The sequence below is a fragment of the Rhinatrema bivittatum genome, chromosome 13 (assembly GCF_901001135.1).
Source record: "Rhinatrema bivittatum chromosome 13, aRhiBiv1.1, whole genome shotgun sequence".
NCBI classification, from domain to species: Eukaryota; Metazoa; Chordata; class Amphibia; order Gymnophiona; family Rhinatrematidae; genus Rhinatrema; species Rhinatrema bivittatum.
The window spans coordinates 20,750,743-20,770,807 of NC_042627.1; the positions used below are offsets into that span (position 1 = coordinate 20,750,743).

At 40.1% G+C, this 20,065-nt stretch overlaps 1 protein-coding gene across 3 annotated transcripts in view; it reads right to left on the reverse strand.

Annotated features, from left to right (window-relative positions):
- BBS4 (Bardet-Biedl syndrome 4) overlaps positions 1-20,065 on the reverse strand; it is a 48,929-nt gene that overhangs the window by 25,424 nt on the left and 3,440 nt on the right. For all 3 annotated transcript variants that reach the window (XM_029575808.1, XM_029575810.1, XM_029575809.1), the window contains exons 2-5: positions 16,085-16,136; positions 6,868-6,947; positions 4,898-4,961; positions 4,136-4,247 (exon numbers count right to left, since the gene is read on the reverse strand). In XM_029575808.1, the coding sequence (XP_029431668.1) occupies positions 4,136-4,247; positions 4,898-4,961; positions 6,868-6,947; positions 16,085-16,136 (308 nt within the window). The remainder of the gene's footprint in view (positions 1-4,135; positions 4,248-4,897; positions 4,962-6,867; positions 6,948-16,084; positions 16,137-20,065) is intronic.

Here is a 20,065-nt window from a genome sequence, read left to right on the forward strand (position 1 = left end):
AAAAATAGATGATACTAAGATATACATGGCTGCAATCAGTCAAAGGTTTGTAATTAACTACTCTATCCAAACAGCGACCTTTCTCCTACTCTAGGTAGCTCAAATATCTAGATATTTTTTTAAAATGATTATATGTTTTTTAAAAATCACCAAAAAGGAAAGGGTCAATATAAAATATTCTTTTAAAAAAACTTTTTTTAAAACAATTTTTTATAAAAGATCTTACATCCAAGCACACGGGGTTTAAACTAACACTTCCGGTTTGGTGACGCAGAGACGCCAACACGAGTGAACCTTTATTCACGAATGCAGCATGAGTAAGGCTGAATAAATCTAATTTCCTTAAAAATTATGGTGTGATTTCCATTAGTCAAAATTATGGTTTATGTTGAGAGCATTTACATGTGATTACTCGTGGTGATTAATTATGGTTAAAAGGGTTTTTGTTTTTTTTAATAAAAAAAGATTTTCCATCGCAGCCGTATAGCTCAAATAAGGTTTGTTTTAAAAGAACATTTTTTTTAATCGTGACTGTGCAGCCTAAGTAAGGTATATTTAACATTTCTCAAGAGAAAACTGCCAGGGATTTTATTTGTGAAATAAGCTGTTTTTGCAGTCATTCGTTTTTTGTGGCAGTATTTTATAGCCGTGACTTTCTATTCTTTTGCACTGCGTGCCACATGCGTGATTATCTCCCAGCTCAATGTGTGGATGAGACACTGGTGGCGAAGAGGGTTTTAGATTTGTGAGGAACTGGGCTTTGTTTTGGGGATGGGCTCCACCTTAACCAGAATGGAACCAGGCTGCTAGCACTAACCTTTAAAAAAGGAGATAGTGCTTTTAAACTAGATGATGGGGAAGAGCCTACTGTCACTCAGAAGTGTATGGTTCGGAATGACGTTTCTTTGAAGGATACTAAGAGAACAGGGAAAACAGGGCATCCCAGTAGAGAGGTTGCAATAAATGCCAAAGTGGATCAGGTGCCATTAAGTAAAGTGCAGAAAGATTCCAAATTACTCCTGTCAACTGACGAGCAGGTTGTTAATACAAACAAGAAACATACTGTGAAATGTCTATTTACATATGCTAGAAGTCTAAAGAATAAGATAGGAGAGTTAGAGTGGATAGCACTGGATGAAGAGGTAGATATAATTGGCAGAGACCTGGTAGAAGGAGGATAACCAGAGTACAAATGATAGGATAGATCAATTTGTACTACTGGGGGAATTCTGTGCACAAAAACTGAAAATTCTGCAAACTTTATATTGGTCAAAATAACACAAATTTACATGACAGTCTTTAAGTAATTCACTACTCACACAACAAAGTGTAACACTCTAGAGAGGGAAATAGTGTTTAGACTATTTACCAATACCATATATCAAAAACTAGACTAGAGACAATATCATAGGCTTTTGCTCACAGAGAATATCTTAATCCGCTGTCTCTCGCCCGCAATGGGCCGCAGGCAGTAATCAGCCTGTGAGCTTAAAAAGGTTTTTAATCATCTATTGTCTCATGTCTACCCCCCCACACTCCAAAAAGCATTTTTTATTATTAATAAATTTATAAACCATTAAAGTGCATAATATTAAAGCAACTAAATTTGAATCTTTCAACCGGCTGGTGACCCACAGATGTTCATCAAAAAATAATACTTAGCCACAAAGTGGTCAGACAGATATGGAAAATCCTTCAGTTATTCAACCCCGACATGGTCCATGTTTCGACTCTCAACGAGTCTTTTTCAAGGGGAATAAAGATAACAAATCACTGTGTCACCGGTAGATTATTTTCATTCAGTTCCGGGACGCCGGAATCATTGATCTCCAGTTTCTAACATGGCGATTCACGCCATGTTAGAAACTGGAGTAGCCAAAACATTAAGTAGATCCCGTGCTTCTAAAGCCAGGAATCGCAGTGACAACTTTAAGACAACTTGATTAATAGCAGTGAATGGACTTCTCCATCAAGAACTTATCCAAACCTTTTTTAAACCCAGCAACACTAATTGGCCTAATCACATTCTCTGGCAAAAATTCCAGAGCTTAATTGTGCATCGAGTGAAAAAGAATTTAATGTGCTACTTGCTAACTTCATGGAATGCCCCTTAGTCCTTCTATTATCCGAAAGAGTAAATAACCGATTCACATTTACCCATTCTAGACCTCTCATGATTTTATAGACCTCCATCATATTCCCCCTCAGCTGAATCTTCTCCAAGCTGAACAGCCCTAACCTCTTTAGCCTTTCCTCATAGGGGAGCCATTCCATCCCCTTTATCATTGTGGTTACCTTTCTCTGTACCTTCTTTAATGCAACTATTTCTTTTTTGAGATGTGGCAAGCAGAATTTTACAAGTACTCTTTAAACACTGGGGTACATTGGCCACCCTCTAGTCTTCAGGTACAATGGATGATTTTTATAATAGGTTACAAATTTGAACTAACAGATCTGAAATTTCATTTTCTAGTTCCTTCAGAACCCTGGGGTGCATACCATCTAGTCTAGGTGATTTACTACTCTTCAGTTTGGGATCCTGGGGCAGGTGCTTGTGATCTAGCTTGGCCACTGTTGGAAACAGATTATGGGATTTGATGGACTCTTGAACTGACCCAGTATGGCAAGTCTTATGTTAATTTATGATGGTTGGTGATGGATGTCCTTCATGTGCACTTGTGACAGAATTTGAAGACAATCTCCTTCTCTGATATAGTGAGAGAGTAATAAATCAATGGAGGAAAAAGTTCTCTCTTAAGAGAAAAAAAGAAGCCCAAGAGAAGAAAACTGAACTAATTGGATACTTGCTTGATGTGTCTTTTCCTGATTGAAAAAAATCAGTGGGGGGTCAGGGTGTCTTGATTCAGAAGAACGTTGAAGAAAGTAATAAAACTACTGAAAAGTTGGGTTGGCCTGGTAGCTCAGTGGGAGTGCTACACACTGCCATGCATAGGACCTGAGTTCAATTCTTGTTATGTCTTCTCTCTCCATACTGGATAGGGATTCTTCGGTGGCAGTGTTTGCAGCCCCTGGTGTAGGAAATCCTGGTCATTATGCCACAGTGTCAACTACTAGCTGGATTTAAGGCCCCTGACTGCAGTAAAGTGAGAGAGAGATAAACAAGGGGAAAATCCTGGTATTTGTGAATGAAGGATTATGATGCCATAGTCCAACAAAGGCCAGCTCCAATTGAGCATAAATCCTAAAGGAGTAGGAGGAAACTCCCAAGTCATAAAACCCTCATCTTAATAAACAACTAAAAACATAACTAGAATAGTAAGAAGAATACAAAGTGGAAAAAAATAAAGGTACATTTTTCTAAAAATGCGCAGGCGTCCATGTGCGTGTCGTTCCTGGTGTGCGCACATGGATGAGCCACTTTTATAACATGCATGCGGCGACATGCGCATGTTATAAAATCAGATACCCATGTACACATGATTTTATATTGGCACGTGTGTATATGCACAGATGCCCACTCGCGCGTGCAAAGGGGCGGGAAGATAAAGTGCGCAGCGACGTGATCGGGCCTTCCCCCGTTCCTTCCCTGTCCACTCTAATAAAGGAGCGAACTGGGAGGGACCTTCCCTATCCCTCTAACTATCCTTCCTAACTTTTCACCTCTCCGCCCCGACCCCTAACCCACCTAAATTTTTTGGTTTTAAAACTTACCTGCTCTCACGAGCAGCAGTAAGTTCTGCACCCCAGCCTCTCGGTATTTGCGTGTGCCGGGGATTTAAAATTGACCCGTAATAATAAAAACTTTTTGGCTGAAGCCAAGCCAAAACGAAAAAAATGCTGAAGCAGTTGTGGAGCATACTGCAGATATATTTGACTAGGTCAGCGGAGAAAGAAAACGAAGAGCAATTGTGGGGCTGCTGCAGTCCAAGAAGTCACATGTGTGTGCAGAAAAGACTCTCTCTCTTTACCATTGAGCCTTGGAAAATTAATTGTGCTTCATGCTGCATGACCCACTCTTATGACTAGTGAACCTGCTTCCCTTCAAAGACATAGAGGATGTGCGACATTGAGAGAGAAGGAATAAATTATTCTGCATGTTCCTCATGACTGTACTTATATAAACAAAGTGTTAGCCACTGAGAAACCACGGGGGAGCAGCAGGAGTAATACTCACAAGGACCTTGCCACCTGCTTTAGATTGTCAGCATTCTGAGGACTGAGAATTGCGCAAGTCTGGAAAAGTTCTAGAGATTCTTGAATTTTCCCTTCCAAGCGGAATATCAATGCTAGAAAACATGACATAAAGCAATCATGACCAAAAAGCAAGGAACCTGTTATCTCAACACTAAATAATTTCTATCTATAAGAAATTAATTCACTTCACATAAAAAACGAAAATCTGCCTAACTTTAGAAAATAAGATAGCTTTGGATAATAGTTGGATAATCACATGCATATGGTCGCTGGGTGTGCTACAGTCTACAGTTACTAATGAACTGCCAGCACTGATCACTTTAGAATTTATTTACTTTATTTATTTATTTAAAATCTTTTCTATGCCGTCGTTAAGCGGGTGCCATCACAACGGTTTACACTAAGGGCACAAAAACTATATGTAACATAACCTGGGGTGGCAGCTGATTAAAGATTACAAGAGGTTTGTAATAGGCAAACAACATCAGAATATGTACAGATTCCAAGAATTCAAGAACAAGTAGAAATTTTTGATAATGTTGTACAATCTGATGAACTCCCAAAACACAAGTGTATTTTTTTTCCATTTTATGATTTTTCAGCTTTTTGGAAACAGCACTACCTTTCACCTGTGGCCAATTTGATTTTTAAATAGGGCTAGGTCTTTTTGCTGAGCTGCATATAATTGAATTTACACACAAACACAATAATGGTACTTTACTTGGTCCTCCTATAAGCTTACCTTGTACATAAACAGCATATTCACACATTCCTTTGGTCTCCTGCAGTTGCTCTTTAATAATTGCCTAAAGTGGTAAGACATGAATGTTACGCAATATTCATAGGACCTAGAAAAATTCAAATGCAATGCTTTGTTGAGCCCAACTGCAACAACAACAAAAAGATGAGCCTATAAAAATCTGAATTTAGCAGAAGTCTACTGCTATTCTCCATGTACTTATTCCACACCAAGCAATTTTATAAACCTCTCAAATTCCCTCTTAGTCACCTCTCCTCCAAGCTGAAAAGCCCTACCTGATTTAATCTTAAACTTCCTATTTTATTGCCCCTCTGTATGTTTTCTGGTTCTGCTGTATCTTTTTTGAGACCTGGCAATCAGAACTGCACACAATATTCAGGATGCAGTTGCACCATACATCAGTACATTATAATATTTCCAGTTTTGTTTTCTATTCATTTCAAATAAAATGCCTAACATTGTGTTTGCTTTTTTGGCTACACCAACTGTCTTGCAGTCAAACTGCTAGACAAATTAATAACTTTTTCACCCAGTGCACAATCATGCTGTGGAATCTGTTAGCAGAAGATGTCGTCAAGATGACCAGCCTATAGCAGAGTTTAAAAGGGTTGTGGCAAGTTCCTAGAGAAAGTCCACAAAATATTATTAGCCAGGTAAACTAAAGAAAGGCATTAAAGGAAATAGATCTACTTTATGGGATCTTGTGACCTGCATGGCCACTGTTAGAGACAGGGCTCAATGGACCTTATTCTGACCCAGTATAGCAACTTTTATTTTCTTAAGAAATGTTTGGGCTCAGTGCAACACCAGGATTTGGATGTCCCTATACACACACACAGAGTTCTAGATCAACATTGCAGATTAATTCCTGCAAAACTTTGATGTTAACCAAAACTACTAAGGGTGTGCACTTGAAAAATGTTCTTTTTTTTTTTTGTTGTTTTTCCTCTTTTTCTTTATTGCATTTTGTTTTATCTAAAATTAAATTAAAAAAAAACAAAAAAAACCCCACACACAAAATGAAAAATGGAAGGTCTCCCCTCTACCTAACCACGCAAGCCAATTAAAGAAAGGCCTCTTTTGGCCCTCAGGACTCCTCTGACCTCTCCCCATCTCTCCAACCTAATCATTACCCCATCGGTGGTTTTCTAGGGGCAGGCGTGCTCCCCAGTTGCTCCTGGCCCTGCAGCTCCAGATTTTCAAAATGGTCAACCAAGGCCGGCACCATTATGTTGTATGGCAGAAAATGGTACAGGCCTTGGACTGACTGGTGGGCAAGAGAGACGGGGGCCCAGTCGCTTTTATTTATTTTTTTTAAATGCTGGAAGTGGCTGCATCTTCAAAATGAAACGAAACAGGAAATGTCATTGACATTTCCTGTTTCATTTCAAACTATCCCTAAAAATTATAATTAAAAACAAATAACCCATGGAACCTATGCTAAAGATCAATGATATATTTGGAAGAAATGTACTGGACACAATCTGAATGATTTTGACAATTCCTGCCATGCTCAGTCAACCACCTCACCCCACATTGTGGATGAAATAAAAATGACATCCCTCACCTGGCTGTTCCTGTCTCTCCCAGCCATTACCTTCCTCCTTTTGTGCCAAATAGAAAATCTCCTCCCTTTCATGCACTTTAACACTTCTCCTGGTGGCATGGGTACAGACTTGGGAAGAAGCAACATAGGGAGTTTTGAGAGCTATATCTCACCATTGCTCCATGATCAAGAAACACTAATCTAAAGAACAGTCAGCCCACACAGGGTCCCCAGGAATGGCAGAGCCCAGTACAGTCTCAACGTTTGCTATAGCCTTAAACTGGCCCTGGTGCTTCCACCTTGCACAAATATTCTGTATCTGGAGACTTAACTATCCACTAAAAAACAGAGATATCCCATTTTAGTCTGAGACCAAAAGATGAAATCAGCCCAAAACAGCTCTTACCTTGCAGGTTTCGTAGTCCTTGCGGATGTAGTGAAGGTGAATCAACCAGTTCCGCCTTTCCAAGATTGGCAATTCTGGTGCTATATTAAAAGTATTGGTAGAATAAACACAACATTCAGAAAGAACGCGACACACCATTCTCCTGTATGCCATACAGCTTCTGATGGGTCACATGAGAAATTAGATGAGAAAGCATGTTGCCTTCACCATCCCTACCCTTCCATGCTCAGTTCCCTGATCTTAGACATGTCAACTGCTTGCTCTACTTTGAGACGTTACCAGACTGCAATGACAACACAGCTGAATGTACAAATTTTATGACATTATTATTATTATTATTATTATTATTTATAGTTTTTTTATATACCGCCGCTCATCAAAGATATCACGTCGGTGTACAATGAACAGGAACTTATGCCGGAGCGTTATACATTTAACAGGATTAAATAAGCATTATACATTTAACAAAAGTAAGAATATATATATTTGAACATAAAACAAGTAGAATCTTTTAAAACAGAACTATCATTTAGGATTAACTGAGCTGAGTTAAACAGAGCTGGAAAGTAAAGGGATTTTAGGAAATTAGGTATGAGGTTAGGGACAGGTTAGGAGGAGATGGAGTTATAATTAGGAGTGATAAGAGAGGGGAGAAAGCGCTTCAGGTGCAATTAAGAGCAAAAGTATGGAATGGTATTTACAGTAAGGACATAAAAAAGGGGAAATTAGAGATAGTGTAGAGAAAGGGGGTGTTGGGTAAATAAGGCAGGGCATAAAAAGGGGAAGAAAGACATATATATTTCAGGTATAGGCATGTGTAAATAACCATGTTTTGAGTTTGACATCAATTGTAAGCATTTTTCAAAAAGCAATGCAAAAATTCCTAACAATTTAAAATAATCCCCAAACCCCAGAAAAGCAGCATAACTAACCATAATAAAGAGGAAAGTTACCCCTCATCTGCATAGCCGGTATGTAAATTGAGCTCTGTCCCTCTTCCTCTTTGTACTCTCCAGCTCCACCCCTCTCTTTCTGTATAGGAATTGTGCTCTGCCCTTCTCTTGCCGTGTACTCTTCAGCTCTGTCCCGCGCTCTCTGTATTGTCGAATCCACTCATGGAAACTGAGCTCTGCTCCTCTCTCTAGCTGCACTCTCCATTCTGTCCCTCTCTCTCTCTCTCTCTGAATATAGTTAATCCACTCTCTACTACCACACAGTACATCCCAGCTCAGTGTGCACTCTCTATTTATTTATTTATTTGCTTTTTTATACCGACATTCAATTCAAAATATCACACCGGTTTACATTGAAACAAATTGTCAACAAATATTATTGAAGACCTACTACCATACTTCTCAATTACACACTTCCTACCCTTCAAATTATTTCCCCGTCTTGGATGGGCATTTACCACTAGTTTAATATACTGGACAGGATGAGCTCAGGATGCTCTGAGGAAGGCAGCTTCAGTCTTCAGCACAAGAAGTTATGTACTCCAGTTTACAAGAAACTAATCTATATATAGGGGGTCTCACTACAAGAAGGATAAAGATTATTTGTATACTATGCATTGATTATTCTGAGGCTTGTTGAATTTAGGGCCCCCTTGTTATAGTGATTCTGAAGACAAAATTAAATACTAAAAGTACCATGTCCCTGCTTCATCTTATTTATTTCACAATAAAAGAAATTTCAGCTAACAATAGGCAACAATTCAAACTTGTAAACTTGATGGGATTGCTTGAGTTTATATTTTTAGATTTTACTAGTCAGCGGTAACCATAGTAACTGACAGACGATTCAACATAGACAGTTGCACAGAAAACAGAAATAAAATCAGACAAAATTCACCTGAAGCAGTGGCTAAGAGAGGAAAGTGGACTTGTCAGCATGTCTTGGCTAGATTGTAATTGGAGCAGGGTCTGTCTTTTGTGTGAATCTTTACAGTACTAGATAGTCTAGTAGTGCTTTAGAAATAATACAAATAGTAGTAGTAATAGCTTTGGCCCATGCTGTGATTTTATACCAGAGGGGACTCTGGAGAGCCTGGCCCATGTGTCAGAAGAATTATGATGGGATGGGTGGAAGGGAGAAGGGACCTCAGTGCCTTAGTAGTTAGTAGTACAGCTAAGATCCAGCTTATTCAATGGTGTTCTGGAATGAGCTCAAATTTAATGAAATAAGGAAAAGACCTAAAACAGATAACCATGAGGCCCAACCACAGATGCACAGAAAGCTTCCTGAAGACTGTACACATAGAGCAAGGACCACCAGTCAGCTGGTTAAGCCATTAGCTTTTAGAACATACGATGTACCTTGCTAGGTAACACCAACATCCAGAGAGCTCAACATCCTGTCTCCGACAGGTCACAAGTATCCAGCAGATCCCAAATAGTTACATACAAACATGCTGGCAGAAAAAGACCATATGGCCCATTTAGTCTGCTCATCTGTAGAATGTATCTAGCCCTTACAATTCCCATCACTCCCTCAGATATCTCCTGCATTTATCCCATGCTTTCTTTAATCCAGATACTGTTTTTACCTCCTGCTCCTTGCATTCACTACCCTCTATGTAAATAAATATTTCCCAAGATTACTCCCGAGTCTACTCTCATCCCATGACTCCTTGTTCTAAAGCCTCCTTTCCATTGAAAGAGGCTTGCCTCTTGTGTATGGAAACCTTTGATATATTTAAATGTCTCTATCATATCTCCCTTATCTCGCCTTTCCTCTAATATGTACATGTTTAGATCTTTAAGTCTATCACAATATGGTTTAGAACTAAGAATACTGATCATTTTGGTAGTCACCTCTGGACCAACTCCAACTGGTTTATATCCTTTTGAAGGTGCGGTCTCCAGACCTGTATACAGTATTCCAAATGAGGTCTCACCAGGAACCTATACAGGGGCAATACCACCTCCTCTTTTCTACTGACCATTCCTCTCCCTATGAAGCCAAGTATCTTTCTGGCTTTTGCTGTTGCTTAATCCACCTTTTTGGCCTCCTTAAGATCATCAAATATAATCACTCCCAGATCCGTCTCCTCGTTTGCGCTTAGAAGAATTTTGCCTCCAATACGGTACCGCTCCCTTGGGTTTTTGCAGCTAAAATGTATTACTCTGCATTTTTAGCATTAAATCTTAGCTGCCAGTCTCTAGCCCATTCCTCAAGCTTTGCTAGATCCCTCCTTATGTTTTCCACACTTGCTTGGCTGTTTAACCCTGTTGCAGATTTTGGTACCATTGGCAAAAAGACAACCCTTTCCCGACAATCGTTCAGCTGTGTTGCTCATGAAAATGTTGAAAAGAACAGATCCCAGGACTGATCCCTGAAGCACACCATTAGCAATGCACCCCTCCTCAGAGTAAACTCCATTTATCACTACCCTTTGTCACCTCCCATTCAGTCACTTTCTAACCCAGTCAGACACTCTAGGTTCCATACCAAGGGTGCTCAATTTATTTTTAAGTCTCCTGTGCAGAGGAGGACCCAAGATGGTGGTGTGCTAGACTGAGAACGCGTCGCACCTCTCTCCTCTTTTCCTGCTTACCGAGATTATGCCGCATTCTGGTCGGAAGCATAGGGCCCGGGAGAGGCTAGTTTTCGAAGCCTCCCAGACGGGTCCACTGGTAGGACCGATGGACGCGCACGTTCTGCGGGGGAATGGTCAGCCGGGTGTGCAGTCGCGGGAGTCGGGTCATGAAGACGATTTTACAGCCGACCCCCTCCATGACATCTCTTTCCCCGGCTGAAAGAATGGCTTCCGAGAACCCGGCAGAGATTAGGACAGCTATACAGTGTTTGCCTATGTCGATTGAGGATGACGTGGGAATTGAGGACCAGCACGGAACGGCTGAATCCCTGAACCGCGTTGTCGATTCTAAAACCTTTGGCATCTCGTGAGAGATCCCACCTAGAGGAGAGATGCAGATTCAGAGAGATTTACAACAGGAAAAAGGTATCTCTGAAAGATAATGGAATAAAAATACTGCCTATGGTAAGACCTGAAGTCTTTTCTTTGGAAAATATCTGGGATGCTATTGTTACTCTTAATACTAATTTAACATCTCAGCTCAATCCATTGGTAAAGAAAGTTGGGGAAGTTGAATCTCAGGTTAAGCTCCTTCAAGAAGAAAATGTAAAAAAATGCTCGGGTCCTGGACTCATTAAAATCAAATCTTGGAAATTTAAATGGTCAACACCAGTCCTTAATGAAAGATAATCAATATTTACTAAAGAAGATTTAAAATTTGGATAATCAAATGAGAAGGAGAAATTTAAGGCTAATACATTTTCCTAAAGTTTCAACGGTTTCTGCAAAAAGATATGTGGACTAGGTATGCTTTAGAGGTCTTAAAATTACCCCAACCAACGCTACCTCCAATAACAAAAGTTTTTTATTTACCATCAATGAAGAAGGTACCTGCTGAGGGCCAGGACATGCAGATATTGTCACCTTTGAATATTTCTGAAATTTTAGAATCATCTGAATTAGTGGAAGCGCAGCCTGCAACTTTAATTGTCTCTTTCTTACTTGACTCGGAGAGAGACTGATATTGAGAGTGTACTTCAGGAATCGCAAGGAGCTATTCCTGAAATTGAAAGTGCAAATGTTCCCAGATTTGGCTAAAGATACTCAAGCTAGGAGGAAGCAGTTTTTATTGATGACACCAAGTGTTTTGCAGATGGGGGCTTTATTTTTCCTAAAATTCCCATGTAAATGCCTTATTAAATATGTACATATTTGTTTTTTCAAACCTCTGAATTATCTAAATGTATTGCTGACAGAACGTCTTCTTTGAATGATGTATCTGTACCTGAAACTGTATAACCTTGTAAGGGTTGGATCTTCTTTCTGTACTATGTAACCATTCCGTTTTATCTAGCCTTTCTTTTGGTTAGTTTTCCTTAACTGAAGTGTCGTCTTTGGTGTTGGGTCCTCCCCATTTAGAGGACTTGGAAACACTATGACTTTATAATTGTTATTTTCCTTAACTATATATTAGTAGGAGTCTAGTATTATTTACTGCTTTAATGTCATTGTAATTTTCTTCTTCAAGCTTATATTTGAATGTATAATTTTAAAAATCTTGCAATAAATATAAAATTAAAAAAAAGAGAGTGTCGCCTGTGTGGAACCATGTCAAAGGCCTTATTGAAATCCAAGTATACTATGTCTATCACTCTCCCCTGATCCAACTCTCTGGTCACCCAATTTAAGGTTAACTGGCCTACAGCTTCAGCCTCCTCCTTACTTCCACTTTTATGAACAGGAACCACATCTGCCCCTTTCCAGTCCTCCGGAAGTACTTCTGACCCCTAAATAAGCATTGAAAAAGGTCAACCAGTGGAGCTGCCAGGACTTCTCTAAGTTCCCTCAATACCCTTCAAGGTATCCCATCCAGCCCAATCGCCTTATCTATTTACATTTAGTTAGCACCTCACAAATACATTTCTGAAAATCAATTGAGTTTTTCCTCACTTCTAAGCTTATTTGTGTTCATTTTATATGGTCTTTCTCCAGGCACTTCCACAGTGAATACTGAATAGAAATATTTGTTTAGCAATTTTGTTTTTTCTCATTAACCTTTACATATTCCTCCCCTTCACCTCAGAGTCTCAGAATGCCACTTTTGCACTTCCTTCTATCACTAATATATTTAAAAAAGATTTTGTCCCCCGCTGTTTTACCATATTTACTATTTTACTTCTATTTCAATTTTGGCATTCCTGACTGCTTTCCCAGCTTCTCCAGATATTGTTGCCTGTCTTCCACTTTCTGTGATTTCTTGTAGTTTATGAATGCTAATCTTTGCTACCTTACCTTTTCAGCTACTTCTTTAGAAAACCATTGCAGCCTCTTTTACCTTTATTTACTTTCCTAACAAAAAGGTTAATTGCCCTTATATCATCTCCTTTTAGTTTTGCTCACTGCTTTTCTACTTCCCCTAGGATTTTCCCAACCAGTTGATGACTCCTTGAGGTACTCCCCAATTTTAACAAACTTCATTTTCCTGAAGTCTAGGACCCTTGTAATACTGAACCACACCATCCAGTGATCGCTGGATCCCAGATGACCATCAACTACAACATCAGAGATATTGTCCCCATTGGTAAGTACCAGGTCCAGTATCACCCCTCCCCCCCCTTCCATGGAAGTTTAGTTACCAGATGACAGAACAATTTTTCTTGCAGAGAAATCAGGAAATTCTTGCTTCTAGAACATCCAGCAGACTGAAATCCCCTAATAGCACCTCTCCTTTTATAGCAGTTTTGTGATATTCTCCATTAAATCTCTATCCATTTCCTCTGTCTGCGATAGAAGTCTGTATATTATATCAGTATAAACCGATGTTCCATTCCCTCTTTCCAAATTAACCCACAGTGCCTCCTCCTTATCTTGTAAGCCCTGCAATTCTGTTGCTTTATTATTAATTTTTATATATAATGCCACGCTGCCTCTTTTCCTTACTGCCCAGTCCTTCCTGAATAGATTGTAGCTCCATATAACTACACCCCAATAATGTTTTTCTGTGTGACTGCCACTACATTTAGATCATTTTCTTCAATGACTGCCTTTAGATCTGGGATTTTATTTCCCATACTATGAGCATTACTGTACATAGCTTTCTAGATATTGCCCTATTTCCCCATTTCTAAACAAGTGTTTAATGTTTTTCTTACCATAGGGTTTTATTCACCCATCCTGATGATTCTAGTTTAAAGCACTCATCAATAGGTTTGCCAGTCTGTGATGGAAGATGCTGTACTCCTTCTTCAACAGGTGGACCCTATCTGTACTCAGCAGATAGAGGTCCACCTGAGTATAGATCTATTTCACTCTCTAGGATAAGTGATGACTTTCCCAAATCTACCTAGCTAATAACTATTTATGGACTTGTCCAACCCTCTTTTGAACCCCATTATGTTGGTGGCCTTCACCATGTCCTCTGGCAACAGATTCCATAGCTTGATTGTGTACCGAATGAAAAAATACTTCCTATAATTTGCTTTAAATCTGGTTGTTAGTTTCATGGACTGCCCCTGTGTTGTTCTCTATTTACCTGTTCCACTCACTCATGACTTTATAAATCTCAATCATATCATCTCTTCTCCATAAGGGAGCTTTTCTATTTCTTTTATCATTTTTGTTGACTTTCTCTGTACCTTTTCTATGTCTACTATGTCTTTTTGGAGATGGGACGATCAGGAGTGCGCACAGTACTCAAGGTGTGGTTGCACTATGGATCAATACAAAGGTATCATTTCCACATAATTCCTAAAATTCTATTTGCCTTTTTGACTGCCACCACACACCGAGCTGAAGATTTCAAGGTATTTTTCACAAGGATTCCTAGCTCCTTTTCTTGGCTGCTGACTCCTATCACAAAACCCAGCAACATGTTCCTGTAGCAGGGATTATTTTTCTTAAATTCATTTCTTTGCACTTGTCCACATTAAATTGCATTGCTCATTTAGATGACCTGACTCTTAGTCTCACAAGGTCCTTCTGCAATTTCTCACAATCCACTGCTGTTTTAACGAAACAAAACAATTTTGCGTCGTCTGCAAATTTGGTCACCTTACTCGCTGTTCCTTTTTCCAGATAAGTTTGAATGTGCTAAATAGCACAGGTCCCAGTACAGACCACTGGGGGACTCTTCTAATGACCTTTCTCCATTTGGAGAAAGACATTCTGTTTCCTGTCTTTTGTCCAGTTACCAGTCCATAAAAGGATACTACTATCTCATATTCTGTGACTTCCCAATTTCCTGTTGACTCTCTATTAGTAAACTGTCAAATGCTTTCTAAAAAAAAAACAAAACACTATAATCAACCAGCTCACCTTTACGCATATTTATACCTTCAAAAAAGCTAGTAAATCTAAGTGGAATTCTTGTTTGGCTTCAGCACCCGGCACCCCCAGCATCTTTTGTGCCGGGGCAATCTGAGCCGACAACTCATCTCTATAAAAGAAACGCAACATTGTGCTATACAGCTCCAACCCCAAAGGAATTTCCCATCCTCCAGGGAGTAAAGGTCGCCTTCATTATCCATGCCACCTGGGTCCCTATCAGCTTGACCCACAGCAAGTGCAGAAGTACTCAGACACTTGCCTGGGGCCACCAGGTGTGCAGGGATCCGCAGTCTGCGATACTGAACTTTTAGGCCTACCGTAGTGGCGACTGAGCAAAACCTGTGAGCGGGGCCTGGTCAAACAGCTGTTCAACCCGCCCTGCTGTTTTCGTGGCAGACCTGTGTGTAGAAAAGCATGCAAATGCCGCTGCGGCTCATACCATACCATATCATACCGCCATCCCGGCGATAGTTATCTCTGTTATCTGTGAACCGGAGTGATATGTATATTATACAGGAACTTCCGGTATATAAAAACCAAAAATAAATAAATAAATACCAAAACCAGGGGGAGTCAGTCTTGTGCCCATTGAGAAGCCGCCCCCCCCTGCCCCAAACCCAGGCAAAACCTCTGACAGGTCCCCCTCTGGTCCCATTGCCGCATCATGCAACACAGTGGGTTTTAGGCCCCGGAGATGAATAAGATCAGAGAAGCTCTGGTTTTAATGAACCAGTGGATGCGCCGTCCTCGTCCCTTGATCTGGCAATATTTCGGGCCCGCTGGGTGACATCTTGCCACAATCCTTACAGGTCAACTGATTATGATCAGGGCCCAAGCATATTTAGCAATAGTTATGTCCATCAGTTATGAACATAAAACTTTCCCATGTTGGCAGTGCTTGAAACCTGGTAACTTGGGCACCATGGTAACACTTAAAAGTGCTGTTGAGGTTTTCACTCTAGGTGAAGGAATAAGAAAAAATTGGAGGAGAAGATGAGAGAAGCGGGTCTGTACATCTGACGAGCAGAATGGAAGAAAAAGAACTGAGGAGGATAAGCAATTGCGCGGGAACAGCCGCGTAGGCACACAGTCAAAACTCTGTATTCTTTGAGAGAAGCTCCGCCCAGAGGACATCCCAGACAGCATGGCTAATTCAGCCTGCTTATCAACGGGAAAAGTATGTTCTCTGTCTCTAGCAGGTGTGGAGGAGAATTTCCAGGATTAAGGGCTGGTCTAGCAGGAAGATGAGGAATTCCTATTGAGCTTCAGCTAGCAAAAGAACATGTAATTTCTGATGCTTGTTAGATATACAAAATATATTGAATTGATCTGAACACATCTCAAAGTGCTTACCTTTCGTCAGGCGTGATTTCCGAGGCTCTGCAGCACCTGAGAATGGTGGGACCTTGAACAAGGGAAAAGACAATTAGAATATAAATTCAGTAGCACGGTAAAGCACAGAATTTGACTGGTAGACTTCTGTAAGGCTAGCAAAAACAGTTCTAATAAACTTTTCAAACAGAATTTGCTAACACTGGAAGTGAATTAAATTTTTTACATAGTATTTGACCTTTTTAGCTTCCCTTTTGCACACAAAATCAGTGCTATGCCATGATAATTGACAGTTTCTGCCTAGGATTACAAATTTGGATCCATTTTTCAAGATAAGTTAATCCAGTGCCGGGTTTTACCTCACTGTAAGCATGGATTTGTAGTTTTACTTTTTCTAGGGAAATCAGGATTAGATCATACCCTCCTCTGTCCCCTATCCCTCCAAGCAGACTGAGCTTTGATTTTGTTTAGACACTCGTAGGTGGATTTAACTACTTTCCAGATTGGAATGAGGAATTTAAAAAGTCTATAAAAAGGACAGCATTTTAGAACACACTGACTAAAGCAAGAGTAAGCAAATCCAGGCCCCAAGTGGTGCAAACAGGTCTGGTTTATATGCATAGAATATTTGCATGTACTGCCTTCACTGTATGCAAATCTATCTCATGCATATTCACTGTGGATATCCTGAAAACCAGGCCTGTTTGTGGCACTCAAGGACTGGAGTTAGCCACCCCTGGTCTAAACAAATGGTCCTCTGATCAACAAAATTTCCATTATAGCACTAAATATGTTTTCAAAAAGCAGACTAAAAACATTAAACAAGTGACTGCTTTCAGGTCAGTAATAGTCAACTATTGACCAGATATTTCCAACAATCTGAGACTTTCACAATAAGATATAATAGTGTCTATTTGTTCTACAATTGCTCACTATATTTTAGAAGGCAGCAGGGTATCAAGAGTGATTGTAAAATAGCAATGTACATCCTAGAGCAGTGGTTCTCAACATTTTTTCTGTCTGGACACACCTGACAGATGGTTCTCACATGCATGACACACCGAACACATGATAGTCATGGGGCTAGATGTAAAAGTACAGTTTCCATCCACAGGAACCCCCCTGACCCACAATAATGGATGTAAAGCAGAATTACGACATTCCCCATGCAACTCACCCTACAAAAAAGATTTTTATTTTATTTATTTGGAAGCTTTTATATACCGATGAACGTTGGGAACATCTCATCGGTTCACATAAAACATAACTTAGCAACAAAAGCTTTACATTATAACAAGTAACTATAGGATAAACAAGGTATAGTTATAGGAAAGATATTTAACAATTAATATGTAAGAGATAAGAGGAAAGGCAACATATAACTGTTATGAGGTGGGCAAGAATTAACAGAGATCTGGAATAGCATAATTTTCAACAAATTACAGATAGAATTCAGGAAACTTAAATACAGAGAGATTATCTACAGACAGATCAGGAAAATTATATACAGAGAAGTCATTTTTGTGTCCATTACGCTATAAGAACGGAGGGGGTGGAAGGGGGAGGGCGTCATGGGTAGGAAGCATGTTGGTCAGAGAATGCGTGTTGGAATATGAACGTTTTCAGGTCATGCTTGAATTTTTTTGGGCATGCTTCTTGTCGTAGAGAGGGGGGGAGTTTGTTCCACAGGGCGGGGGCAGCTAAGGATAGTGCTCGGGCTTTAGTAGCGGTTAGTTTAGAGTCTTTGGGTGACGGGATATGAAGGGTTGCTTGGTGTTGTTGTCTTGTGGAATTGTGAAAAGAAAGTTGTTCGTTAAACCAGTGCATATCTTGGTTGTAAAGGGCTTTATGGACCAAGGTGAGGGTTTTATAGGTTATCCTCGCAGTGACTGGGAGCCAGTGAAGGTGTTGTAGAACCGGGGTGATGTGGTCGCGCTTGTGGGTGTTGGTTAAGATCCGGGCAGCGGCGTTTTGGAGAAGTTGGAGTGGTTGCAGCGTGTTTTTGGGTAGTCCAAGGAGAAGCGCGTTGAAGCAGTCAATTTTGGATAGAATGAAGGCTTGTAGAATAGTGCGGAAGTCATTGAGGTGTAATAGGGATTTCAGTTTTTTAAGTAGATTAAGCTTGAAATAACAGGCTTTGATTGTATTATTGATGAATTTTTTGAGGGCAAAATGGTTGTCAATGGTAATGCCGAGGCTGCGTACCTGTTGGTTATAGGCTGTGGAGGATAGGGGTTGTTTGATAAAAGGGGTGGGGGAATGTTTTGAGGAGCAATGTGAAGAAGCTCTGTTTTGGCTGTGTTAAGAGCAAGGGAATTGTTTGTCAGGAGAGTGTTAATGAGAGGTAAGGTGGATTTCCAAGTTTCAATGGCTTTGAGGAGTGTGTCGTGCACAGGTATGAGAATTTGCACATCATCTGCATAGATGAAAGCCGAGGCTGGATAGTAGGTTACATAGGGGAAGAAGATAGATGTTGAACAAGGTGGAGGAGCCTTGTGGAACACCTTGGGATACAGGGATAGGTTTGGATGTGTGGTTGCCTATTTGAACGCTGTATTGTCGGTCCTGTGGGTAAGATTGGAACCATTGGAGGGCTGTATGAGTGATGCCAATGTCAGTAAGGCGTTTTATTAGTATTTTGTGGGAAGAAGAAAAGGTCAGGTGCAGTTGCCAGCCTCCATTAATTCTGCTGCCGTTCCCATCTGGGCTTGAACTTGCTGATAGCCCGGGCAGCAACAGCAGCAGTGGAAGACCATCTACCTCTCGTTTGGTGAAGGAAGAAGAAGGAAGAGCAGCAGGAGATTGGTAGCACACAACACACCTGCTGGTGCTTGGCGACACACCGGTTGAGAATCGCTGCCCTAGATGACATCACTGTTACAAGAAACATGTTTTTCTATGCACTAAGCCTTTTCTTTGCACACATTTTCTGTTTTGTGCGCATTTTTAACTTTTGATGTATTTGCATAACATTGGCTTACAAACGAGTTTAAAAAAAAATTAGCTTGTGCATTAAAATATGTGCTTAATTTCAGTGCAGAGTTTTAAGTTTGTTAATTATATCAGCCCCAAGATTAGCTAGTTGCATCACAGAATTCAGATAAAAAAAGATTTCCAAAAGAAAGTCATTTCTAGTATAAGATAATTTATACACTTAAAACATTTTTTGCGCATAAAATATCAACTGCAAGTCACAACACCAGAACTCTTGCTTTCATCCTTAGACTAACACTAGTGCTGGAAGCTTTATTCCAACTCAGACTAGTAAAAGAAAACATGAGTTAAGCCTCTGTATCTCTTTACATGGGGGGAATAATAGCTAATGACCTTTATTAGCATGGGATTTCCAGTCCGAGGGCTCTAACCAGTGCATTCAATTCTATGGAGAAATTACTACTTATCTGATAATTTCCTTTCCTCTAATGAGAGCAAGCCAATCCCCAACAATGGGTTATATACCTCTTCCAGCAGATGGAGATGGAGTAAGAAGCTGATGTCATGGATATATATAGTCCTGCCTCGACACTGGCCTGCCAGTATCCTCTGGAAAAGCCAAACTGGACAAACTGATTAAACTTGAAAATGATTATTAACAAATCAGCCACTCATGCTTCCAACCAATTGAGTTCAGCCAAAAGAATAAACTTATTCACTAAACTAAGGGGCTGTTTAAACCATTTACCAGTCTTCAAACAAATAGCAGGAAAACCACTCTGCAATGTCTGCATTGAAAAGGCGAACCAATGGTAAAAATGCAGCAAAGGAAAGGAAATTATCAGACATGTAATAATTTCTCCTTCCTCTGCATTCAGGCAGACTAATCCCCACCACTGGAATGTACCAAAGTTACTCCTGAATAGAGTGGGAGGCTTCCCACTGTCTACCCAACACCGTCCGCGTGAACATGGAATCTTCCCAAGCCTGAATATCCAAGTGGTAACGCTTGGAAAAGATGTGCAATGAGGACCACATTGCCGCTCAGCAAATCTTGATAGGTGACAA